General features: G+C 39.6%; 4 protein-coding genes across 11 annotated transcripts in view; all 4 read left to right on the top strand.

Annotated features, from left to right (window-relative positions):
* Nucleotides 1-27,299, top strand: part of LOC125248622 (gastrula zinc finger protein XlCGF52.1-like) — a 150,071-nt gene that overhangs the window by 116,016 nt on the left and 6,756 nt on the right. The gene's annotated exons all lie outside the window — the stretch shown is intronic.
* The window catches only part of LOC125248653 (gastrula zinc finger protein XlCGF17.1-like), a 103,890-nt gene that overhangs the window by 51,316 nt on the left and 25,275 nt on the right, over nt 1-27,299 (top strand). The gene's annotated exons all lie outside the window — the stretch shown is intronic.
* LOC125248609 (gastrula zinc finger protein XlCGF52.1-like) overlaps nt 1-27,299 on the top strand; it is a 244,508-nt gene that overhangs the window by 31,090 nt on the left and 186,119 nt on the right. The gene's annotated exons all lie outside the window — the stretch shown is intronic.
* Nucleotides 1-27,299, top strand: part of LOC125248616 (zinc finger protein 501-like) — an 81,607-nt gene that overhangs the window by 2,277 nt on the left and 52,031 nt on the right. Inside the window, exons 3-8 of one of the 8 annotated variants that reach the window (XR_007180329.1) lie at nt 5,249-5,366; nt 5,653-6,983; nt 7,709-7,839; nt 15,141-15,258; nt 15,549-17,774; nt 18,060-18,494. Coding sequence is in view for 3 of the 8 variants with exons in the window: in XM_048160640.1 (XP_048016597.1) it covers nt 7,871-7,955; nt 8,245-9,266 (1,107 nt within the window). In the remaining 5 variants the exon portion in view is untranslated. Of the gene's footprint in view, nt 1-6; nt 1,546-5,248; nt 5,367-5,652; nt 6,984-7,708; nt 7,956-8,244; nt 11,456-15,009; nt 15,259-15,548; nt 17,775-18,059; nt 18,495-27,299 lie in introns of those variants that run through there. The other 7 variants (XR_007180326.1, XR_007180327.1, XM_048160640.1 and 4 more) reach the window with 7 other exon arrangements.

A 27,299-nucleotide genomic window follows, 5' to 3' on the forward strand; every position in this document is an offset into this window, starting at 1 on the left:
TTTTAGACTGGAAGGATGTGAAACAAGGACATGAACTGAATAAAGTTGAGGAGGAACATTGTAACTTAAAAACTCAAAGAAAACGCAAAATACTGCACACCTGCTCTCAGTGTGGAAAGAGTTTTTTTCATTCATCAAGTCTCAGTTATCATTTGCGTGTTCACTCTGGAGAAAAGCCATTTAACTGTGATCAGTGTGGTAAAAAATTTATTTCAGCATCACATCTTAAAAAACACCTGAAAGTTCATTCAGGTGAGAAGCCTTATGTGTGTTCTCTCTGTGGAAAGAGTTTTCCACGGCTAAACAGTTTTAAACAGCACCAGAAAACACATGATGAGGTAAGAGATCATGTGTGTTTGGACTGTGGGAAGAGCTTTACTACAACTAGTCATCTGAAACAGCACCAACGAATTCATACTGGAGAGAAACCTCACAAGTGCTCAGTTTGTGACAAGAGTTTTGCTCAGATAGGACAACTGAAATCACATGAGCGAGTTCATACTGGAGAGAAGCCGTACCAATGTACTCAGTGTGAAAAGAGTTTCAAACACGCACCAGGTTTCAAAAATCATCTTCGTGTTCACACTGGAGAAAAGCCATTTAATTGTGATCAGTGTGGTAAAGATTTTCATTTGTTATCAAGTCTTCAGAAACATCTAAAAATTCATACAAATGAGAGACCTTATGTGTGTTCTTTTTGTGGAAAGAGTTTTTTACATATGACTCACTATAAGCAGCACCAGAAAATACACACTGGTGTGAGAGATCATGTGTGTTTGGAGTGTGGGAAGAGTTATATTGCATCTGTACATCTGAAACAGCACCAAAGAATTCATACTGGAGAAAGACCTTACAAGTGTTCATCTTGTGACAAGAGTTTCCGTCGGTTGGGACACCTGAAATCGCATGAGCGACTTCATACCGGAGAGAAGCCGTACCACTGTACCCAGTGTGGAGAGAGTTTTAGACATTTATCAAGCCTTCACACTCATTTGAAAAAATGTCATAAGAACTCAGCACAGTGAGTTTCATTCATTTTCATGTCAAATGCGTTAAATAAACAAAATAAAATATTTTTTTATGTGCTCTAGGAAATATAACACCTTGTTTTGATTGAGAATGGTTGTGGTTTAATAACATCAGTGTGTTTAAACTGTAATACTGTAGTAAATATATTTGATAATGATCAGTTTGTGTCCCTTTTTTATTCTTTAAAAGTGACCGCTGAAAAACAATGTGGTAACACTTTCAGTAAATGTGAAATTTTAAACAATAAACAAACTGAAAAATAAAGTTGATTGATTTCTTGATTCCAGTAAACTTCTGCATTAAGTACAAATATAGAAAGGATTTACAGGACAGTTTTGATTCTTTAGTTTAATCTGATTTTTAACTCCAGATTTTCTCTTCAATATAAAAAGAAAACTTGAAATATTATGACTGTCCAAGTGGAGAGGGCTGTAACATGACTTACTTCCAAATAGGCCAGATAGGCCAAAATTGTTTAAATTATTATTTTTTTTATTTCAAGTTTAAAAGTGAAATGACTCCCCTGCTTCGGGTTCTCCTAAATAACGCCTAAAAAGTTGAAAGTATATAATGCATAGAAATTAAATCAAAATCATAAGGCCAGAATAACAGGATTGGGAGATTTATTCCCTTTTCCCATACACAGTGCTCTACACTCCAGTAGGTGGCGCAAACGCACCTTAGATGTAGTTGGCAACACTGGGTTGTGACTGGACCAGAGAGGATTAGAAAGTGAACTGAAAATGGAGGATGAATGTTGTGATGGAGAAAGAGGATGTAAAAAAAATCACATACTTCCATACTATAGTAGGCAAAAACAGTATGTGACAAAAGAAGTATGTTTACAGTACTCATAAATGAGTAGTAATGATGACAACATGGTGAATGTAGTACGTCCGGATTATATTCTACATACGTACTTTTTAGCAGCCGTTAAGTAATTACTTATTCAATTAAGCACCTATTTAGAGTATGCGATTTTGGATGCAGCCCTGGAGTCAACTTTCAGGATTTAAATTACCTTATGTCTCAAAGCAAATAATAATGAACGTAAACAACTTACAGAATTCTTACTTCCACCACCTGACTGCTGCGGATTCATTTTGGCATTGATAGTGTTGACATAGGAACGCTTAAATCCAAGACTGAGGATGTGATCACCTCTGTAATTGCGTTGTAATTGCGGAAGTGAACACAGCACTGACTAAGGTGGGTGTCATGTGAGGAAAGAAGCAGTGAAAATTCAAAACGTCAAGATTTCAAAGGTGTTGACATATGCAGAAGCAACAAAGATGGTTAAGGAAGTAGATCGAAAAGAAAAAATGTAAAATGTAATAACTAGGGGTGTGAACAAATAGTCGAGTATTCTAGCTATAATAATTATTAAAAAGTAAAATCGAATTTCCTACATGTTGCTTTGCTGGCCGTAAATTCAGTGAATCCATGATAAATCCTAAGCATGCAAACTAAACCTCACAGTTAAAACTTAATGCACTTGGTGGTGCTGTGGAGTGTGTAAACAAGTTGATTTTATTTGATCACAGAATGTAGTCTTCTAGAGGCGCAGCGATCTTTTCAACATGCCGTGTACAAACGTTATCATATCCCCACAAAATAAATTACTTTAGTGTAATTTATCTCCCTCTACTGTCTCTTTATATGTTTATATACTGTTTATATTATATTTTATATTATACTGTTACTGTTTCCTATCTCACTGGGGCAGAAATGCCACAAAAAATGCAAAAGCAAACAATAAAAAAAAAAAATGCCCCCATAAGTCGAGATTTATGGGGAAAACCCCCTGTTTTATTTTTTTATTTTTTTATAATTATATGATCTATGATGAATACAAGCAAGCATCATAAAACCAAGCAACATATACAAGCAAAATACTGTTTTCTATGCGATTACAATATGAAATTGATTTTATGCAACTGCTGAATAAACAAGTTATTATTGAGTAACTTTAATTTTAGAGAAAAGTCTGTCAACGAAAAGATACATTTTTGTTGATAACATTTAATTAACCCAGTTTATGGGTCTAGATTGTCGAAGTCATATGTATGAATATAATGTATTTGCTCCGTATCAGTGACGAAATGCGATTTACTTAAAAATTTGCGGCCCCTTTAAGAAACATGACACCATGCGCTTTGAGGATGCGCAGAAGAGAGAAGCGCGAGAGACGAGACGAGTGCTGAAACTTGTTCACCATTTGAGGCTGAAAGCGACGCTGTAAACGATCGTGAATAAAGGACAAATGTGGAATATTTTCTTCGGATGTCGTATATTTTCAGTCTGCAGGTGAGAGATTTTTCTCAGATTACAGAGTTTAACGTTAACCAGCTTCAGAGTTTACGTGTTTAAGTACTAATGTAATGAAATGTGTCCTGGTTTGTTATTTAGAGTATTATAGGTTGGCAGAGAGTTTTTAACATACTCTCTGTGACTACAATGTGTTCACACCAATAAAATGTGCTTAATATGCCAATTTTACTCAGACATCACCATAATGAATGAGGTAAAAACTATTAATGAGGGGGACTATTGGAGACAAAGAGGCTTTTCAGCAGCACACGATGGCTTTGTTGTTTTTCTCAGACTTTTTAATTAAATAATTAAGCAAATCTTGTGATAAATGCAACTAATATGTAACTGCATTCATATTCTCGATATTTCTATCATAAAACGGACATGTTCAATTAATTTAGATTCATTAAAAATAAAAATTCAATTCTCCCAGATGTGGTCCTGTGGGTGTCAGTATCACACAGTGATCAGTTACAGCTCAGGCTCATTAGAAAAAAGTACTTGTGTCAACCTTTTTTCCAGAACAGATGAATGTGAATATGGTAATGTGTTATTATGTTTGTACGTTTCACCGTAGTTCTGAATTGAAAATGAAATGTACGGTGTGTGGTGCTAAAAGCTTAATGCTCAATCACGTGCTTAATGCTTAATAATGTACACCTACACTAAACCTGCCTAATAGTGTTCACAAAAGCAATGGTGACAGAAAAGCGCAAATGTCACAGAAAAACGCAATCCTAACCATGGCATTTTGCTTGTTTTTGAACTCTTGTCTTTGAGCTCTTTTACTGTGAATTGTCTTTCATGGGATACCCGAGCTTTTCGCATCGCAAGTAGGCTAAGAGTTCTGTACTGCTACTGAGCAAGCTTATTACATCAGGAAAACTGAAAGGGGTGGTTCATTGCGATTTCACTTTTTTAACTTAAGTTAGTGTGTAATGTTGCTGCTTGAGCATAAACAGTATCTGCAAAGTTACAGTGCTGAAAGTTCAAACAGAGATATTGTCTTTTAAAGTTATGGCAGTTTAATGCCTACAAATATGACCGGTTTGGACTACAACAAGCTTCTTCACAGGTTGGTGACATCATAAACCCTGCAAAACACGCCCCCGGGAACACGCAACAAAGTGGGCGAGGCCATGTCACGCAGCATAATGTAAGCAAAAGAGTTGTGTACACTGGACGCGAGTGACGCGACGCATCAAAAGATAATAATCTGTGATATTTTCTACACTGGATGCGGCGCTGAAGACAGCTTCCAGAATCTACACGTGTTAAATGCTGGATTTGCACAAAGGCTTTAACTAAAAGATGAAGCAGTTCCCACTTTAAGCTAACAAACAGCAGTGACAGCATCTAAACTCTTTGACACAAATAAAAAAATGAAATACCATTCATAAACGTCCTTTAAAAGCCGCGATTGCAGAGCTTCTGCTTGACCCTCTTCATCTGGGTCTGATTTGGGCTCAATTTGATACAGCAATATAATCGCAATTATTTACATTTCCACTGAAGCACAAGTAACAATGGTAAGGGGTGTGACGTTTCCAGACGCTTCAGCGAATGACGATGGCTCTGTATACACTGGGCCAGCTAACCAATCTGAGCAAATTGCGTATTTTGTAGGGAGCGGCTTCATAGAACCAGGAAGTCAAACAAGCTGTTCATTTGACAGTGGAAAAAGAGGTGTAGAATAAAGGTAAAATATGTGAAAAATACAGTGTTTTCAAACAAACAAAGCATTAAGACATGTTAAACTGCACCCCAAAAACAGTTTTGCAAAAATGTTGACATGGGACGTTTTTCCAATGAGCCTGTGTTGATCAGATCACACCTGCAGTGAAGCTCCTCCCACAAATTCACCAATAAATATTGGGAATATTCACAAGAGAAGGACAAACTCCAGGAGTAGCAGCTGAAATCTGTGTGACTGTTAAAGATGGACTTTATTAAAGAGGAGATTGAAGACATGAGTGATCCAGAACCATCCAGAATAAAACATGAAGAAACTGAGGAACAAATAGGTTGGTGTCCGTTCTTGATTCTTCATTGTTGAATGCTTTGGTGGCTGTGAAATAATAAGCAGTATATGAATGCTTACTGATGCAGACGTTCTTATATAATTACAATCATCATCTTTAATAATAATCTTGTAGGCTATAACAGCTGTCATACACATTTTGATCATATTAACAAGAGAATGACAGAACTGAATTTAGCACATCAAAGATCTTGATAACTGATTTCTGTTGATTTCTGCTATTAAATCAGGGTTCACTTGAACTAATAATAATTATATGTCTCTTTTAGATCAGACGGAAGTGAAGGAGCAAAGAAAAGAACTGGAGGAAATTAAGGAGGAACATCATAACTTAAGAATTCAAGAAACAAAAGCCAAAAAGCTGCACACCTGCACTCAGTGTGGAAAGAGTTTCACACTAAAAGGAAATCTTAATAGACACATGAGAGTTCACACTGGAGAGAAACCGTATACATGCACTCGGTGTGAAAGGAGTTTTTCTCAAGCATCAAGTCTGAATAAACATCTGCTCCATCACTCTGGAGAAAAACGATTCAACTGTGATCAATGCGGTAAAGATTTTATTTCGTCATCAGATCTAAAACGCCACCTGAAAGTTCATTTAGATGAGAAGCCTTATGTGTGTTCTTTCTGTGGAAAGAGTTTTTCATGGCTGAGCAGTTTAAAACAGCACCAGAAAACACATAATGAAGTGAAAGATCATGTGTGTTGTGACTGTGGGAAGAGCTTTACTACATCTGGTGAACTGAAACGACACCAAAGAATTCATACTGGAGAAAAACCTTACAAGTGCTCATATTGTGACAAGAGTTTCACTCGGTTGGGATCACTAAAATCACATGAGCGACTTCATACTGGAGTGAGGCCGTACCACTGTATTACGTGTGGAGAGAGTTTTAGATATTCAAAAAGCTTTCTCAGGCACATGAAGAAATATCATACATCGTCACAGTGAGCAACATTTCATTTTTTAAGTTAAATACAGTAAAGTAAATGATGTGAGATTAACAAAATCAATGATTTGGTCCCAAAAGCTTATTTTATACAAACCCTTTTGTTCATATACATCTAATTTGATGTTATCATCTTCAGTCTGGTACAGATGATTGAAGTGTGTCCTCACTTTTTTCCTCCCTCTTTACTTTTTTCCCCAATTTCTTTTATGCTTTTTCCTTTGTTACTTCCCCTCCTAACCCCTAGACGGGTAGAGGGACGGGTAAATTAATGCCATGTGAGGCCAAGTTTAGTTATAAAGTTATAAGTTCATCTATTTATTAAAAATTAATATTTCTAGAATTACATATTCTACAAACACTCTATATAAGTAATTATATAAAGTATAAATATCAAATTCTTCAGTCAAGGCAATATCAGCAATGGAGGCAACGTCAGCGCTGGTTATGGTGACCTTCTACAGATGCAAAGCAGCCTCTGCTGTTCTCTTTATCTTCCAGCCTTTAATTGACAATCTGAACTCTTGAAGTCATCTTCTTTGGAATTCCACTCCTATGAGTTCCATGAATCTTCTCAGGATTCGTCTGTTGCTTCTGGATTCTTCTCCTTTTCTATGTCCTGCGCCTCATCTTCAAGACATTCAACGGTAATAACTGTCTCTTAATAATATGTTATTTCCTTACTATTCTACTAGCATGCTCTTTATTAAACATTTTTTACAAAAAACAGTTGGCATACTTAAGCAATTATCTTATTAAACACTTTTACAAAAAACAGTTTTCTTGTCTTTCTTATAAACGGTTATCATGAGCAAGTTATCTTATAATAAACAGTTATCATGAACCAATTAACTCCGCAATAACTGTTTATTGTAAGATATCTTTTCTTTTTATAAACCATCTCAAAAAAATGCTTTTCTTTTCAAATGGCAGTTGTCTTTTCTTCTTAAAGAATAATTATTACATTGTCTATACACAGAAGAAGTACACGTCACAGAAAAGTTGCATTTCTTAATGAAGCAGGGTGTGGCTAATAACAACACTTCATAAAAGTCGATGACATCTTTTTATCTTTCCTCAGTATGATGCCTGATAAAGTAGTGTTCATAAGTACAGCGCTGCTTGTTTTCAGGAGTAACCGCTGTATTTCTGCTTTTCCATAAGCGTACCTTCTGTCAGAGAATTAATTTACATTTTCATTCAGCCTGTCTGCCGTTTTTGTACATAAAACATTACATATATAATGATTTATATACTACTAATATGTTACCATTTAAAATCCTTTATTTTTGAACTTAATTAAAAACAACATATGTGTTTGCTGTTAAAGTATTCCAGTTTAAATTCTGTAACTTATCTTTGATTGTTACAGATCTGGTCCTGTGAGTGTCAGTATCACACAGTGATCACAGTTCACACCTGCAGTGAAGCTCCTCCCACAACAATTCACCAATAAATACTGGGAATATTCACATCATCCTACAAGAGAAGGACAAACTCCAGGTGTAGCAGCTGAAATCTGTGACTGTTAAAGATGGAGTTCATTAAAGAGGAGATTGAAGACATGAGTGATCCAGAACCATCCAGAATAAAACATGAAGATACTGAGGAACAAATAGGTTGGTGTCCATTCTTGATTCTTCATTGTCAATTGCTTTGGTGGCTGTGAAATACTAAGCAGTATATGAATGATAACTGATGCAGAAAGGCTTATATAATTTTAATGATATTTTATATACTTTTAATCATAATCTTGTAGGCTATAACAGTTGTCAAACACATTTTCATCATATTAACAAGAGAATGACAGAACTGAAGCACATAAAATATCTGATACCTGATTTCTGTTGATTTCTGCTATTAAATCAGGGTTCACTTGAACTGATTATGATTTTATGTCTATTTTAGATCAGATGGAAATGAAAGAGCAAAGAAAAGAAGTGGTGGAAATTAAGGAGGAACATCAGAACTTAAGAATTCAAGGAACAAAAGCCAAAAAGCTGCACACCTGCTCTCAGTGTGGAAAGAGTTTCACACTAAAAGGAAACCTTAACGTACACATGAGAATTCACACTGGAGAGAAGCCATTTAACTGTGATCAGTGTGGTAAAGATTTTAATTTATCATCAACTCTAAAACAACACCTGAAAGTTCATTCAGATGAGAGGCCTTATGTGTGTTCTCTCTGTGGAAAGAGTTTTTCACGGCTGGAACATTGTAAATTGCACCAGAAAACACATGATGGAGTGAAAGATCATGTGTGTTCTGACTGTGGGAAGAGCTTTACTACAGCTGAGAATATGAAGCAACATCAAAGAATTCATACTGGAGAAAAACCTTACAAGTGCTCATATTGTGACAAGAGTTTCATTCAGTCTCCACACCTGAAATCACATGAGCGAGTTCATACTGGAGAGAAGCCTTACCATTGTACTCAGTGTGAGAAGAGTTTCAAAGATGCAACAGGTTTAAAATATCATCTGCGCATTCACTCTGGAGAAAAGCTTTTTATCTGTGATCAGTGTGGTAAAGATTTTAATTCATCAGCACATCTAAAAGAACACCTGAGAATTCATTCAGATGAGAGGTCTTATGTGTGTCCTTTCTGTGGAAAGAGTTTTTCACGGCTGAACAGTTTTAAACGGCACCAGAAAACACATAAAGAAGTGAGAGATCATGTGTGTTGTGACTGTGGGAAGAGCTTTACTACAGCTGAGTCTCTGAAACGGCACCAAAGAATTCATACTGGAGTAAAACCTTACAAGTGCTCATACTGTGAGAAGAGTTACACTGACTCAGGATCCCTGAAATCACATGAGCGAGTTCATACTGGAGAGAAGCCGTACCACTGTACTCAGTGTGGAGAGAGTTTTAGACATTCAATAAGCCTTGTCAGACACATGAAGAAATATCATAAGTTGTCGCAGTGAGCATCATGATTGGATCGTTATTGCAGTGATTATCTGCTAAATGACTAAATGTAAATAGGCAAATGCTTAAGAGTATATGATTGGATATGATTATGATTATGATTATTATGTTTCTAGCATGTTGTTTGTTTGGCAACAGTTCTTCTAAGCCTAATTGATGGTGTAGCTTTTCATTTCTTAAACAACCATGTAGGAAGACAAATCATGGCTATATTCCAGGATTCCTCAGGCTCAAATTGTGAAAGAATGGTTGGGAGGGAGCTTTGAGAATCATTTCCACTTTTGAATTGGCACCTCTGAGTCCAGACCTTAAATCCCAAAGACTTCCAGGCCTGGAATGGAAGTCTTTGGGATGTGCTGGACTAGACTTTACAGAGTGCTGGACTCTTGCATTGTAAATACAAGTTCTTGACCAAAAATTAGCCCCGTTTCCACCGCAGGAACTTTACCCAGGAACTAGGGACTTTGGGCTGGTACTCGGTGTGTTTCCACTGCAGGAACCAGGAACTAAATAAAGTTCCGGGTAAAATTTCCCCCTCAGAAAAGTCCCTGATAGCGAGGTGGTACTTTTTCAAAGTTCAGGAACTTTCGGGGGTGGGACTAGGCGCTGAACATGCTGATTGGTCGGATTCACGCCGCATTTGATTGGTCGACTCCACGCAGCAATAAGTCGGTTATGCAAGCTTGGGATTGTGCACACTGGAAAACAATGCCGAGAGAAGTTGAAAAAACTAAAGCAAGATTACAAGAAAATAAAGGATCACAACAATAGAAGTGGTTCCGATCGGCGTACTAACAAGTGGTTTGACCGCCTGGATGCGTTGCTAGGACACAGACCGTCCTTTTCTGGTTCAGCGGTGACAAAAGACTTTGCTACTGCATTGTTGGAAGCCATGCCGGAATCCGATGAACAGTGGGTTGAAGGTAAATAAATATATGTATATATCACATCTAAATGATATAGTCTTAAAGTCATTGTAGTAAAAAAACTTTTTTACACCATGTTTTTCCAGACGAAACGAGTGGTCCGTCACTGACAGGAAGAAACAGTCGCGCGCAGTACTACGTCACCGGACAAATTAGCCTAATCTTCACGGTACTTTAGACCGCGTAGAAACGCAGAAGGCAACAGGTCTGGGGGGGACAAAAAGTTCCTGGGAGAAAAGTTCCTGGTACAATTGTTCTGGGTAATTTCGGTGGAAACGCGGCTATTGATTCACCTCTTGGTGGTGATGTTATTTTCATCGAGATTCAATTTTTGGTCAAGATCTTGTATGAGTGTGAAAATGATTCTTCATGCTCCCTCACATTCCAATTCACAAAAAATATCTAATGGAAAATGAGTCGGCACTGAGTTCATTATTAAAATAATGTTTTCGGAGATTACACGGTTTGCTGCATCAATAATAACAGCGGACTTACACATGCCTAAAATATTACTAAAGAGGGAAACACTTCACAAGATAGTAGTTGTGTATAGACTTTATTCAGAGCAGCAACACTGTGAGGGATAGACTTACCATGTTTTCAGTGGCATCCGTGGTATAAAAATCTGTATAAATCTCCTAGATCACTTATAATTTTCCTCAGCTCATGTTGTCTTAAGTTTTTTGTCTACTGAAATTCCTTAGAATGATATTTAACAGTGTTTCAATCTAAAAACACATTAAATAAGAGCATAATGAAGAGATGTAAGTCTATCCATCACAGTCTTGCTTTCATTTTGCTTAAAATCAAAGTTGGCGCTGCTGTGGATATGATCTGTTAGCAGTGACTATCAGAGTTTCAGCACTGAAGTGTGTCTGCAGGTAGTATTAAAGGATCTTACTCTTGCTTATCAAACCAAGGTTAAGCAAAATGTGTTGTGGCCCGTTTGATTCATGAATTATTGTGAATTATGAGGGAAGCTGTAAGGCTAGAGTGCCTTTTTTTCATACTGCTTTTTATTGCTGTTTTTGTACAGCAAGAATCTGAGAGAAGTTTCTGTTGTTTATTTGTCTTTTTTCTCTCTTTTAGGTTTGTTATTTCACAGATCAGTCTTAAGACTATCCCAGATTGCATTATTGAGCTGTTTTAAATGAAAGGAACTTGCAATGATATATCTTAAAATATGTCAGTGCCATTTTTTTGTCTCAAGATGCACAGCATTAATGTATTTTTCTAAGGCTACGTCCACACGAAGCCGGAGCTTACCCTAAACCGATCTTTTTTTTTCCTCGTCTGAAAAAATATCTGCGTCCACACGAAACCACTGAAAAGACTCAAAATGATGTAGTATACATGCCAGACCATTATGTGGCGCTGTAATTCTGCCGCAGAAATGCACTTAAAGCAGCGAAGAAGACTTGGAGCATGCGCATAAACCTTGCGCGCTGAATACAAACTTTAGCAAAGCTTAGAAATAACACTTTATTTTGGTTCGGTAGCTTCTGCAGCACGAACGCAAGCATGTAGAGTCTGCTATTGCTGTTGTTGGTGCTGTTTTGTGGTGTTAGCGCGTCTGACTAGGGTCGACACGTGGGGTGATGACATCATCGTTTCAGAAAATATACGGATTGCCCCATCCACACGATAACGCCAAGACGGCGTTTTCAAATTTTTCCACTCTCGGACCCGGTTTAAAAAAATACCGGTTTCACCTTTCGAAAACGCCGGATCCATGTGGACGCAACGCCTATCCGATAAAAAAATTGTGCGGTTTCACTGAAACGCGCCTCCGTGTGGACGGGGCCTAAGGCATGTTTATAAAAGATATATCCTAATTGAACCAAGACCTAATCCTGGCTTAATCTAAACCCTGTCTGTGAAACCAGGCCCATATTTTGTAAATAAAACCCCTTTTGTTTATATACAACTAATCTGGTGTCATCATCTTCAATCTAGGACAGATGATTGAAGTGTGTCCTCGCTTTTTTCTCTCCCTTTTTTACTTTTTCCCCCCAATTTTGTTTACACTTTTTCCTTTGTTACTTCCCCTCCCGACCCCTAGATGGGTAGAAGGACGTAACAATTAAATGTAAGAATCTACACACAGGAAATGACGATGTACTCTTCAATCTTGGGCTTTATTGCTCAATATTTGAATGAATGATTCAGTGACGGCAAGGTTATTTAATCTTACATTTATTGTCCCGATTCGTGCCTCATTCTCAGTTTGTCTTTTTCACTCATTGAATGCATAGGCCTATGGGAAAGAGTCATGAACATGAAGCCAATCCGTTCACAAAACCTCCTCCCAGACTTACTTCAGTACATGGCTTTTATACATGTTCAGGGGTGGTGTAACAATTGTCCAATGAGAAAATACTTTCATGATATAGGAATGTGGTACATATAGAAAAAACAAGTCTAAATATGGTCAACATCTGGTCCAGTGCTCCTGCCTGCCTGGGGATCCAAGAAGACCCCTTCTATACTTGCAATACAAAAGGCAGGGACCATTTCTTGGCTACTTTCCAAGAAACACACACATATTCATTGTGTACATTAAAACCAGATGTGTGATGAAACCATAACAACTAGTCTCCGTTCTATCCCTGCATCCGTGAAGACCAGGTGAGAGAAAACAGAGAGAAAAAGGGAAGGAAAAGTCAGGCTCATAAAAATATCTATCAGTGACTCACTCATAAAGCCTTATGGTTTGTTCGACTTGAAGCGTCGCTGCGCAGACCGATTGGTGTATGGCATCAAAGTGCCGCCAGAACAATTAGAGCGGATTGCAGTATTTTGATGTCATACATCGATCGTTCTGTGCAGCACTGCTTGTTTCATTACTGAATGAAACACCGTTTTGAATGATTGAGAATAGGCCCTAGTGAAAAACAAGTTATAATGTTTAACTGAGCTGCTAAAGCTTCTTTATCTCATTCAATAGTCCCTGCTTTAACCTCATTCATTATGGAGATGTCTGAGATCTGTAAATTGGATCATCAAGCTCCTCATTAGTGTCAAACTACAGGATCATCACTTTATGTGATAATCACCTATTAATGTGTTTAAATGTTTTACCCCTCAGGTTCAAGTAAAAATACTATTAAAGGCTGCGGAAATGTACCTATAATACAGCTGTATTTCTGCTTTTCCACCTTCTGTCAGAGAGTGAATTTGCATTTTAATTCAGCCTGTCTGCCATTTTTTTTTTTTTTTTTTCATAAAACATTACATACATAATTATTTATTATGCTCAAACGTGAGTATCATCATTTGAATGATTTTGGCTTTGTCAAAACTGGTATTATTTGGAATTTAAAGTTGTTTAAATAGTATTTTTATGATCATTAAACAGTTTAAAATGTTACCAGACATTGAATTTGTTTCAAAACAACTTTGCTACCGAAGCAAAATGTAGAATATAATTTTTTAGAAGTATCATACTTACAGCCTTCCTCTATTCAGTCTGTACGTATTGTTAAAGTAGATTTCTGTCGTCTTGTCAGATTTCTGATTATTTTAGGTATTAATTGAAGAATATAAGCTGTGCCCTCACTCAAAAAAATGATTCTAGCTGCTTGTTCAGTTTATTTAAATAAAATAAGCTGAACCAACACAAATCTTTAGTTTTTTACTTAATTGGCATTTGCACTCAATTGTATTATGTTAAATGAAATTAAATTTGCAAAATGTTAGGTTAACCTAAACCATTTGTGTTGGGATGACATGAATCATTTATGTTGCATTGATTGAAACTGGGCAGTGGATTTCTAGTTCCCAGCATGCTTTGCGTAGGGAAAGATCAGGACAGTAAATGTTGAACTTAAGTGCTGTTTAATGTGTTTTTAGTAAAGGGAAATACCTTTTAAAGTTTGATGTTCAGTTATATTTGACATTTAAAAGAGTTTGTTATGTCGATTTTTTTGAGGTTACCATTATGCTGAAGTGTAGACCTTGTGGTTAGGCTCTGGGTGGCTGCATGAAATAAATCTATGTTGTTCTCAACAAGCTTTAACTGTGCTAAAGCCAGTGATGAGAAGTTCTTTACCTGATCATTACTTGCATGCTATAAATGTTACTTAGCATATGAAAAAGTGATATTTTAGTTTAATTTTTATAGAAATATAAATAAATTAGTTTGAGGGCCAGCACATAATTTACACAGTCTACATATGGTCATCAGCTTTATCCCTCTCAATGGTCATGAAACATGTATGTCTGTGTACAACAGCTATTCACAACCTAAGCACAAGCGCACATCTTCACCATGATGGTAACAAAAACATTTTTATATATATACGCTACAAACTCTTTTAAATGTTCAAAATAACTAAACATTAAACACTTAAACACTAAGAGGTCTTTACATTTCCTTAAAAGCGCAGAAAACTTGAGCAACACTGCACAAGGGCACCAGTCTGAATTGCAATAGCACTGGTTGGATCAACAAGAATGAATTATGTTCAGGAAACATTCACAGAATATGTCAAATGAAACTGGTGTAATCTCATTCAATTAGCATGAATTTTACTCATCAGTACAATTAACCTATCTTAAGTTCAAATAAATCAGTTCAACTGTGTGGAAATAGGTGTCATAATTGAATTAAGTTAGACCAACAAGTTATTTTTTTGAGTGCTGTTTCATCCTTATAATATCCTTGGTTACACAAAAATGAGCAAACTAGAGCTGTTTTATACACTACTAGTGACCATCAAAATCCTTTTTATTTGAACTAAATTAAAGACATCATATGTGTTTGCTGTTAAAGTGATTCAGTATAAATTCAGTAACTTCTCTTTGATTGTTCCAGATCTGGTCCTGTGAGTGTCAGTATCACACAGTGATCACAGTTCACACCTGCAGTGAAGCTCATCCCACAACAATTCACCAATAAATACTGGGAAAATTCACATCATCCTACAAGAGAAGGACAAACTCCAGGTGTAGCAGCTGAAATCTGTGTGACTGTTAAAGATGGAGTTTATTAAAGAGGAGATTGAAGACATGAGTATTTTAGAACCATCCAGAGTAAAACATGAAGAAACTGAGGAACAAATAGGTTGGTGTTCATTCTTGATTCTTCATTGTTGACTGCTTTGGTGGCTGTGAAATAATAAGCAGTATATGAATGATAAATGATGCAGAAATGCTTATAATTTCAGTCATCATCATTTATATACTTTTAATTATAATCTTGTAGGCTATAACAGTTGTCACTTTTTGATCATATTAACAAGAGAATGACAGAACTGAATTGAGCACATCAAAGATCTGATACCTGATTTCTGTTGATTTCTGCTATTAAATCAGGGTTCACTTGAACTGATTATGCTTTTATGTCTATTTTAGATCAGATGGAAATGAAAGAGCAAAGAAAAGAACTGGAGGAAATTAAGGAGGAACATCAAAACTTTAAAACTACAGGAACAAAAGCCAAAAAGCTGCACACCTGCACTCAGTGTGGAAAGAGTTTCAGACAAAAAGGAACCCTGAATGTACATGTGAGAATTCACACTGGAGAGAAACCATTTAACTGTGATCAGTGTGGTAGAAAGTTCATTGCATCATCACATTTAAAAAAACACCTGAGTGTTCATTCAGATGAGAAGGCTCATTCGTGTTCTTTGTGTGGAAAGAGTTTTTCAAGGCTCGATCAATGTAAACAGCACCAGAAAACACATGATGGAGTGAAAGATCATGTGTGTTTGGACTGTGGGAAGAGCTTTACTACAGCTGACAATATGAAGCAACATCAAAGAATTCATACTGGAGAAAAACCTTACAAGTGCTCATATTGTGACAAGAGTTTCACTCAGTCTGGACACCTGAAATCACATGAGCGAGTTCATACTGGAGAGAAGCCGTACCACTGTGCTCAGTGTGAGAAGAGTTTCAAAGATGCATCAGGTTTAAAATGTCATCTGCGCATTCACTCTGGAGAAAAGCTTTTCAACTGTGATCAGTGTGGTAAAGATTTTAATTCATCAGCAAATCTAAAACAACACTTGAAAATACATTCAGATGAGAAGCCTTATGTGTGTTCTCTCTGTGGAAAGAGTTTTTCACGGGTGACCAGTCTTAAACTGCACCAGAAAACACATGATGGAGTGAAAGATCATATGTGTTTGGACTGTGGGAAGAGCTTTTCTACAGCTGAGGCTCTGAAACTGCATCAAAGAATTCATACTGGAGAAAGACCTTACAAGTGCTCATATTGTGACAAGAGTTTTACTCGATCTGGACATCTGAAATCACACAAGCAAGCGAAGCCAAACTGCTTTACTCAGTGTGAGAAGAGTTTTAAACATTCAAAAAGCCTTCCCAGGAACATGAAGAAATATCATAAGTTGTCACAGTGAGATACATTTAATTTCCCTGTCAACTACAGTAAAGTAAATGTTGTGAGATGAACTGAATATAGAGTTGCTCTCAAAAGCACAATATCATCTATGCCATTCTTCTTCTGATGTAACGAGTACATCTGATGTTATGAAGTGTATGCCAGGTTAAAGAGATGTGTTTTTAGTCTAGATTTAAACGGACAGAGTGTGCCTGCTTCCCGGCAATGCTAGGAAGATTGTTCCAGAGTTTAGGTGCCAAATTGGAGAAGGATCTACCTCCTGCGGTTGATTTTGATATTCTAGGTATTGTCAGCTGGCCTGAATTCTGAGATTGCAATAGACGTGAAGGACTGTAATGCATTAAGAGCTTGCTCAGGTAATGGGGAGCTAAACCATTTAGTGCTTTGTAATTAATTAGCAAGATTTTAAAATCTATACAATATATTTAACAGGGAGCCAATGAGGGTCCAACATATGCACATAATCTTCAGGAATTTTGACACTTTTCTGTTCTTGCTCTTCTTCATTTGCCTGTTAATGCCTCGCTCTTCATAGCTCTGCTGCTGCCATGTTTATACCTGGCCCCACCTTGACGAAATGATTGACAGAGTGGGGCGGGGACATGATTGGCTCAGAATGCATTTTTAAATCCATACTGAATTTTCATTGCGGGACATTTAAAGAAAATGCAATCCCAGGTGAAAAAAAGCACACTTCTATAATATACCTAAAGTGCTCTATTTTCTATTATTTCTATTACTTCTCTATTTATCCCTTTTTATATAACATGAATAATACGTTGAGACGATTGCCGTGTTAACTCACTTTGTTTACTGGGAACTCAAGACTTCTTTTGTTACTCAAACACAACAAACAGCGGCTCGAACTAGGATGCCCTCTAGTGCATAGAAACATTAAGTGCATATATCACACTTAATATACTAAAAATTCTTTTTTAGTACTACTTAAGATAATCTTAAGAACATCTAAGTGTACTCAACTGTGCTATTTTGAGACAGCATGAAATATGAATTTAAATGTGCTTTTAATATACTATCTCTGTATTTAATAAATATATTTAGCTACCACTTGTAGTACACTATGGGTTCGAATGTATGTAGCAGCTGAAATCTGTGTGACTGTTAAAGATGGAGTTTATTAAAGAGGACATTGAAGACATGAGTATTTCAGAACCATCCAGAGTAAAACATGAAGATACTGAAGGAACAAATAGGTTGGTGTTCATTCTTGATGGCTGTGAAATAATAAGCAGTTTATGAACAATAACTGATGCAGAAATGCTTATTTAATTTTAATCATCATATTTTGTATCATCTTTTGTATACTTTTAATCATAATCTTGTAGGCTAAAACAGTTGTCAAACAAGTTTTCATTATATTAACAAGAGAATGACAGAACTGAATTTAGCACATCAAAGATCGAATACCTGATTTCTGTTGCTTCCTTCTATTAAATCAGGGTTCACTTGAACTGATTATGATTTTATGTCTATTTTAGATCAGATGGAAGTGAAAGAGCAAAGAAAAGAACTGGAGGAAATTAAGGAGGAACATCAGAACTTAAGAATTCAAGGAACAAAAGCCAAAAAGCTGCACACCTGCACTCAGTGTGGAAAGAGTTTCACACTAAAAGGAGACCTTAAGAGGCACATGAGAATTCACACTGGAGAAAAACCGTATACATGCACTCAGTGTGAAAAGAGTTTTTCTCTAGTATCAAGTCTGAAATAACATCTGCGTGTTCACTCTGGAGAAAAATGATTCAACTGTGATCAGTGTGGTAAAGATTTGATCTTAAACGACACCAGAGAGTTCATTCAGATGAGAGGCCTTATGTGTGTTCTTTCTGTGGAAAGACTTTTTCATGGCTGTACAGTTTTAAACATCACCAGAAAACACATGATGGAGTGAGAGATCATGTTTGTTGCGACTGTGGGAAGAGCTTTATTACAGCTAAGTCTCTGAAACGGCATCAAAGAATTCATACTGGAGAAAGACCTTACAAGTGCTCATATTGTGACAAGAGTTTCACTCAGTCTACACACCTGAAATCACATTAGCAAGTTCACACTGGAGAGAGGTTGTACTGTACTCAGTGTGAGAAGAGTTTTAGACATTCATTAAGCTTTCTCAGGCACATGAAGACATATCGTTTGTTGTCGCAGTGAGAAACATTTCATTTTCATGTCAAATACAGTAAAGTAAATGTTGTAAGATAAACAAAATATGGAGTTGCAGACCTGCCAACATGTACGCTTTTTTCGTAGCGGGTACGCATTTTGACCTCAAAGTACGCTGGTACGATTTGTCACTCTATTCACCTTATTTTCCGCGACAACAAGGGCGGCGCCATTAAGTTCATTTTGTCATCTTACGTCCGGTTGAGGGACCTAAGCTAGTAGTCGCTAGCGGTAATCCTATAGCTGTAATGGTAGATGAGTATTCTATGCTCCGTTACGGTCTGTCATAACAATTAGATTAAGAAGAGAGACCAGTTGCATCAACGATGTTACGAATACAATGTGAAGCGGTCGGAGTGTTGCGGTGCACTTTACAATTTACACCCACCACTTTAAGATGAGGAGCACCTGAGGCAATGGCTGAAGGCGCTAAACTTGAAGTGCTCACCCAAGTGCCCTTATGTGTGTTCGTACCATTTCATGGACGGGAAGCTGACTGACAAATACTTCACCCTGAGAAATGTCTCGGCTACGATGTTCCAGTAAAGAAGTCACGGCGGGTGCTGAACAAGTTGTCAGATTCAGGTAAGCTAACTTATCTAGTCATGTGCTTGTTAGCCTAACATTAAATTCGTGAAGTCCCTTATGAATACAGTTAAGATCAGTAACAAGCAGTTCACAAAATACAACGAATCTTGCATTATTACAGTTGCCACCTACAGTTGCAATCAGAAATATTCAACCCCCAAAGAGTTTTAAGGATTTATGAATAAAAATCTTTTCAAAGTGCGGGATTCTGCTTTGGATGACTTCTTTATGAGTTAAGTGATGCATAAAATCAACACAGAAAATGTATGATGTAGTATTTGTGTGTAACAGTATATTTTGTTAAGATCGCCATGTCACAATTATTCAACCCCTATATAATATTGTTATTTTTAAAGCTTTCTGACAGTTTTTATGGCCTAAAGTGGAGCTGAAACATCATTAAGCCTTTGGAAACTCTATAATGATCCTTCATTTGCTTCAGCTGTGATGCATATATAAACCCCAACCATGAAGGTGTTCAAGGTGAGTTGCAATCATGGGAAAGACAAAGGAGCTTCCACAAAAGCTGAGAGAGGAGATTATTTCATCACATCTAAAGGGCCTTGGGTGTAAGAAGATTTCCAAAATATTTAACATTCCAAGAGACACCATTGGGAGCATTATAAGGAAGTTTAAAACTTATGGAACGGCTGCAAACCTTCCTGGCCGTGGAAGAAAGCCCACAATTTCATCAAGGGCCCTTAGCAACTTAGTCAGGACAGCTAAGACAAACCCCCGTGTGACTGCAAGAAAGCTACAGGATGACCTGATGAGAGCTGGTACAAGTGCTTCAGTGGCAACTATAAGACGTGCACTGAATAATCAAGGACTTCATGGCCGGACCCCAAGACGCACTCCACTTTTGACCTCAAGGAACATCAGGAGTCGACTAGAATATGCCAGGAGGAATTTGGATAAAACTACAGAGTTCTGGGAGACAGTTCTATGGACTGATGAAACCAAACTGGAACTTTTTGGACATATGGACCAGCGGTACATCTGGCGTGCAAAAGGTCAGGCTTATGACCAAAAAAATACCATCCCCACGGTCAAGCACGGAGGTGGGTCATTGATGATGTGGGGCTGTTTTTCTGCGGCAGGAACTGTCAATCTTGATCGTGTACCTGGTATCATGGATTCCCAGAAATACCAGGTCATTTTAAAGAAGAACGTGATGCCTTCTGTTGACAAATTAAACCTTGGTGATCATTGGATCTTCCAGCAAGACAATGATCCCAAGCACACCTCCAAATCAACTATTGCTTGGTTGGGGAAAAGATGCTGGAGCGTCCTGGAGTGGCCTTCTCAGTCACCAGATTTAAATCCAATTGAAAATCTTTGGTGGGATTTGAAGAAGGCAGTTGCAGCATTCATTTATTGCACATTTATTGGAAAGTCTGAATTTATCAGAGTCCGAATGTACGAATATAAAACCAACTTTACCCAAGTTACACACTTGGGATCAGTGACGACTGATGGAGCTGCGTCGTAATTTATTACAGATCTTTTAAATCCTGGTGTTGTGATAAATTGAGGGTTCTTGGAAATCTTCGTCTGAAGTTGGCAGACAGAGGCTTCACCATTACTGTGGGATTTGAAGAAGGCAGTGATAAGTAAATAATTTTTGCAGCACTCTTAAAGAAAATGGTGTCAGTAGCCATCAAACATCACTGAGTTAGAGACTTTTGCATGTGAAGAATGGGCAAAGATTCCAATCGAGAGGTGTAAGACGCTTGTCAGCACTTATCGAAACCGTTTGTTAGAAGTTATAAAAAATAAAGGACACTCCACAAGGTACTGAAGCTGGGGGTTGAATAATACTGCACATGCTCATGTGTTACAAGAGTTACAATTTTCATTTAAACTTCAAAGTTAAGTCAACTTCTGTTGTCAAACTAACTTGTATGTATAAATAAATATTTTTTGTTATTTCACATTGTTATTTTCATTATCTTTTATCAACATCACTATAATGTCTTTTGAGGAGAGGGGGTTGAATATTTCTGATTGCAACTGTATATATTTCATATGTAAGATAGTACAATGGTACATATTTACGATAGGATTATGGTACATTATAGTCTAACAATAGCTTACAGTTTTCCTGTAAGTTACAGAGATTGCAGATGATAGTAGGCCAGCTAGCTACATCTCTCATATTGATACTGACCTAACTATTAACACTAGAGTTAGAGATTGTGTATACTGTCTCATTTTTAATGCATCTCTCTCTCTCACACTGTTTTGTTAAAGTATGGGTGCAATCTTATATTAATTCTCATGATGAATAATTACTAATGTAAAAATATGTGTATGGTTATATTATTTCCACAGATGCATTGATGAGCATCAGTGATGCAGTGGACAACTGTGAGGATGATCACATTCACATGCCCCTGAACTGTAATGCAGAAACACAATAGGAGGATCCATCTGTCTCTGACCACAACTACACTTCAAAATCAGATCTCAATCTGAAGCCACCTGCATCTGATATAAGAACACAATGCATTGAGCCGGCGCCATTGTACACAACTCCGCTGAGAAACAACCACCATTCATTAAGTCGCCGAACACCTTACCAATACATACACCAACAGCTTCCAGCTACACACTACTTGGGTAAAGTTGGTTTTATATTCACACATTTGTATTCAATAGCCTTGTTAATCACACTACATTGGACATTCAGTGGACATTCACAAGTAAATATGCCATTAAAACAATACTTGCCTATTTTGATCGACTGTGAAAAATGTTGTCGTTGGTTGTCAATATCATGTCGCTGCTTAAAATTCGCAAACATTCATTTATTGCACATTTATTGGAAAGTCTGAATTTATCAGAAGTCCGAATGTACGAATATAAAACCAACTTTACCCAAGTCTACACACTTGGGATCAGCTCCTGACGACTGATGGAGCTGCATCGTAATTTATTACAGGGTGATCTTCCTGAAAGTTTTAGTGTTTCTAAACCTGGTGTTGTGATAAATTCAAAACTGCAAATTCAGGGTTCCTGGAATATCTTCGTGCAGGTGATGAAGTAATGGCAGACCGAGGCTTCACCATTACTGATCTCCTCTATGTCAAGTCAAGTCACCTTTATTTATATAGCGCTTTTTACAATGCAGATTGTGTCAAAGCAGCTTTACAGTGATAATTGGTAAATAATTTTGGCTGCACAGCAACTCTTAAAGAAAATGGTGTCAGTATCCATCTTAAGTAAATTCAGTATTGATTCATTGCGATGTAAGAATCAATAGTTATTAATTTAGTTTGTTTATCTATATCAGTACTGGAGTAAACAGTGATTAAGCTAAGTTCAGTTCGCATACAATGTTGTCAATGCAGGCAGATCAAAACACTGTTGAATATCAAAGGAAGGTGAAACTTGTCATTCCAGCATTCACCAAGAGACGCATGCAACTCTCCGAAGAAGACACCACCAACACCAGGTGCAACTGCCAATGTATGTGGGTCATATGACTGAATCTTCAAAATCCTTTCTTACAATAGTTCCAATTAACCTCACCCCTAAAATTGATCATTTAGAGAATTTGCCCAGTTTAACCTTCTAAGCAACATAATTTCTGATGTAGAGGATAAATGTTGATTTGTAGGTATGTTTGTCTGTGCTGTGGTTTTGCTTTAAATAATCAGTGTAAATAGTGTATGTAGATATTTTTATAAACCTACACAATATGACCAGATGTTATTTATCTGTAAATTATTTCTATAAACCTTTACAATATGATCAATCTTTACAATGTGGCTAGATGTTAGCTGTCAGTATTTTTTTAATAAAACCATATAATGTGAGCTCTTACAATTTAAAGGAATTAAGTCTTCTGATTTAAAAGGAATAAGTGCCAAGTTTGCAAATTAATTCTATCTTGGTTTATTGCATATGAAAATTAAATGGTGAAACACTATCTCTACATGAAGGTCAGCAAAGGGTGCCTAGCTTCATGATAACAACACTCTTACAACTGATTTTATCACAACTTAAATTATACATTTTCTAAAATACAAATCACAAAGTTATCTTGTTTAACAAAACTGATTTAAAATAATTCCAGTCTTCTTCACCTACACTCTCTACATGCTGCTCCATCAACTCCTGACAGTCCCATGGTTCCCATTCAGTCGGTCACGTTCGACGTACGTCGGACAGACCGACAAATAGGAATCTCGCTAGAGAGGCCAATCTACTTCGAGTGTAACTAAACGAGCCAATGCACATTGGCATGCAATCATATGCATCAGCTGCTCACCTCGCAGCGCGGGTATATAATGAGCAGCAGGTGCCCTGCATCTTCAGCTTTTCGCTTCGGAGCCGAACTACAAACACTGTAGTGTCTACGGAGTGTGTGAGTGTAATTTAATTACACGAGTCAACTCTTTGAAGGATTCTCTTCGTTTGGTGCAGGTGGACAGCACGGCAGCGGGACCGATCTCTCTCTTCGTTTTTTACTTTCATTTTCATTTTGCCTTTGAGCAGACACGTGAAGCTGTTTCCAGCTGAAAAAGCTGTTCTCACGGCTGGTAACGGTGCGCTTTGAGCATTAAAAAGCTGTTTTCACAGCTGGTAAGAGCGGCTTCAAGGAGAGAGTGCACACGACAGGCTGCACTTTCCCCTGTCTGTGTTTGCAGCGATCATTCCCCTGCGTGCTTCGGCACTTAAAAGAGTAAATTCCTAAAAGAGCTTGCACAAGTAGTTTCGCGTCTTTTTAAAGATGTCGTACTACTTGTGTGTTTCTGGATGTGGTCGTTACCTGGCGCCTCGGGATGGTCACCAACGCTGTATCGCGTGTTTGGGCTTAAAGCACGCTGAGGTGGCGTTTGTGGACGAGTCATGTACCCATTGCGGGAAGATGACCGTCACAGAGTTGCGGTCTAGACTCCAGTTCCTGCAAAGGGGCGGAGTCCCAGTGCCTCTGCCTCGTTCCAATCCCCCTCAGAGGATTGCTTCGAGCAGCGGCACTGGTGATTTGAGGGTGACGGTGAGCGCGCTTCCTTCGGGGAACCAACCCCCTAGGAACCCTCACTCCTGCTGCACTCCGCAGATAGTAGAGCTGCCGGGGGAGCGCGGCGGACTGCCCCAGAGGTGTGTACCGTCCGTATCCTTCGGAGCTCCCCAAGACGACTGGATGTCAATCGCTGCATCGGAGGGTGAGCATGACTGCTGCTGCAGGTCCATCAGGCCAAGGCACTGAAGGACCTGCACAAGGGTGGTCATGACCCGCAAGTTCTACAGGTTCTACAGACCTCGCGCTTTGCGCGACGAAGGTCGCGGCATGGTCAGTGGGTCGTGCGATGTCCACACTGGTGGTCCAGGAACGCCATCTCTGGCTGTGTCTCGCGGACATGAGGGATACTGAGAAAGTCAGTTTCCTTAATTCCCCCGTGTCCCAGACCGGCCTCTTCGGCAACGCTGTCGAGAACTTCGCCCAACAGTTCTCGGCTGTACAAAAGCAGTCTGAGGCCATCAGTCATATCCTGCCGAGGCGGTCAGCTGCTGCACCACCACCGCCCGCAGCACCTCAGACTGCCCGTCGCCGAGGGAGCCCCCCTGCGGCCGCCCCCACTCCCGCACCTCAGCAGCAGCAGCCGTCATCTAAGCGGCGTTGTGGAGCCGGTCGCGGTGCCCAGTCCGTCCCGCCACCCCCCAAGAAGAAGGGTGGCAAGGCCAAGTCCAAGCGGCCCTAGGACAGGCGACCCGGAGATGGATGGGACTGCTCTACAGGAGGTGGTGACCGCACCGCTCCTTCCCCCGGAGGAGGGCCGGGTGGAGAAACCTTTGTTTCCCTTTGTTTGTGTTCCGCCCAAATTTTCAATAAAAGAGCAGTTTCCTCCGTCTCCAGGTCCGAAGAGGGCTCGGAGAGCAGTGGGAGGGCAAGAAACTCACCACTCTCATCCCCCTCTTCTGTCGCCAGCGGACAGCAGCGAGCAGTGGGCAGCCAAAGCCTTGACTGCTCCCTCTGTCCACCCGTGGAACCAGGTAAGTGTTGCACAGCACACTGTGACGCCACTTCAGGCCGCCTCGCAAAGAGAGCCCCCCAGGCCGCGTCCCTGTGTTCCACCTCGCTGCCTTGCTGCGGGTACGCCTGCGGTCCCTTTGGTCCCGCTTATACGGTCTCAGGGGCATCCACTTCACTACAGTGAAAGATGTCGATGCCCCTGTTTTGTGTGCAGAGATCGCGGTCCTACTGGCGAAGGATGCGATAGAGCCGGTCCCTCCAGCCGATATGAGGTCAGGGTTCTACAGTCCCTACTTCATTGTACCCAAGAAAAGCGGTGGGTTACGACCGATCGTGGACCTGCGAGTTTTAAATCGGAGCCTCCACAAGCTACCGTTCAAAATGCTCACGCAGAGGCGCATTTTCAAGTGCATCCATCCCCGAGATTGGTTTGCAGCGATCGACCTGAAGGACGCGTACTTTCATGTCTCGATTCTTCCGCGACACAGGCCATTCCTGCGGTTCACGTTCAAAGGACGAGCATATCAGTACAGAGTCCTACCCTTCGGGCTCGCCCTGTCTCCCCGCATCTTCATGAAAGTCGTGGAGGGAGCCCTTGTTCATATGAGAGAACAGGGTGTTCGCATTCTCAACTATCTCGACGACTGGCTCATTCTAGCACAGTCTCGGGAACAGTTGTGCAAACACAGGGACTTGGTGCTCAGTCACCTCAGCCAGTTGGGTCTTCTGGTCAACTGGGAAAAGAGCAAACTCTCCCCAGTGCAGAGGATCTCTTTTCTCGGTATGGAGTTGGATTCGGTCGAGCAGATAGCACACCTCACAGAGGAATGTGCTCAGTCGGTGTTGAACTGCCTGAATACGTTCAACGGCAGGACAGCGGTCCCACTGAAATTCTTTCAGAGGCTCCTGGGGCATATGGCGGCCGCAGCGGCAGTAACCCCGCTCGGTTTGCTTCATATGAGACCGCTTCAACTCTGGCTACACGGCCGAGTCCCGAGATGGGTGTGGCAATGCGGGACGTTCTGGGTGGCAATCACTCAGGAGTGCTGCCAAGCCTTCAGCCCGTGGTCGGACCCTTTGTTTCTCCGGGCAGGAGTGCCCCTGGAACAAGTGTCCCGGCATGCTGTGGTATTCACAGATGTTTCTGCCACCGGCTGGAGTGACACGTACAATGGGCATGCAGTGTCAGGGGTTTGGACGGGCCCCCATCTGCATTGGCACATCAACTGCCTCGAGTTGCTAGCAGTACGCCTTGCTCTGAGCCGCCTCAAAGGGCCGCTACGGGACAAGCATGTACTGGTCCGTACGGACAACACTGCGACCGTTGCGTACAACGTCCCTGGACAGGACGCGGAGGTTCTAGGTGACTTACCCCCCGAGGTACTTAACACCATCACTTCGGCTCGTGCACCATCCACAAGACGTGCTTATGCCTTGAAGTGGAACCTGTTCGTCGAGTGGTGCTCTTCTCGCCGAGAAGACCCCCGAAGATGCTTGATCGGAGTCGTGCTTTCCTTCTTGCAGCAAGGGTTGGATCATAGGCTGTCCCCCTCCACCCTCAAAGTCCATACTTCTGCTATCTCCGCTTACCACGACCACATAGATGGCAAATCTGATGGTCAGCACGACCTGGTCGTCAGGTTCCTTAGGGGGTCGAGACGATTGAATCCTCCTCGACCCCCCTCCATACCCTCTTGGGACCTTGCTGTGGTGCTTAGAGCACTTCAGATTGCTCCCTTTGAGCCTTTGCAATCAGTAGACTTAAAGATTCTGTCTATGAAGACTTTGCTGCTGGTTGCATTGGCCTCCATCAAGAAGGTAGGGGACCTGCAGTCATTTGTCTGTTATAGAGGTCAGCAGAAGGGAAAGGCTGTCTCCAAGCAGAGGATGGCCCACTGGATAGTGGATGCCATCGCCCTGGCTTACCAAGCTCAGGGCGTGCCCTGCCCGCTCAGGTTGCATGCGCACTCCACGAGAGGTGTCGCAT

The sequence above is a fragment of the Megalobrama amblycephala genome, linkage group LG16 (genome assembly GCF_018812025.1).
Source record: "Megalobrama amblycephala isolate DHTTF-2021 linkage group LG16, ASM1881202v1, whole genome shotgun sequence".
Classification (NCBI taxonomy): Eukaryota; Metazoa; Chordata; class Actinopteri; order Cypriniformes; family Xenocyprididae; genus Megalobrama; species Megalobrama amblycephala.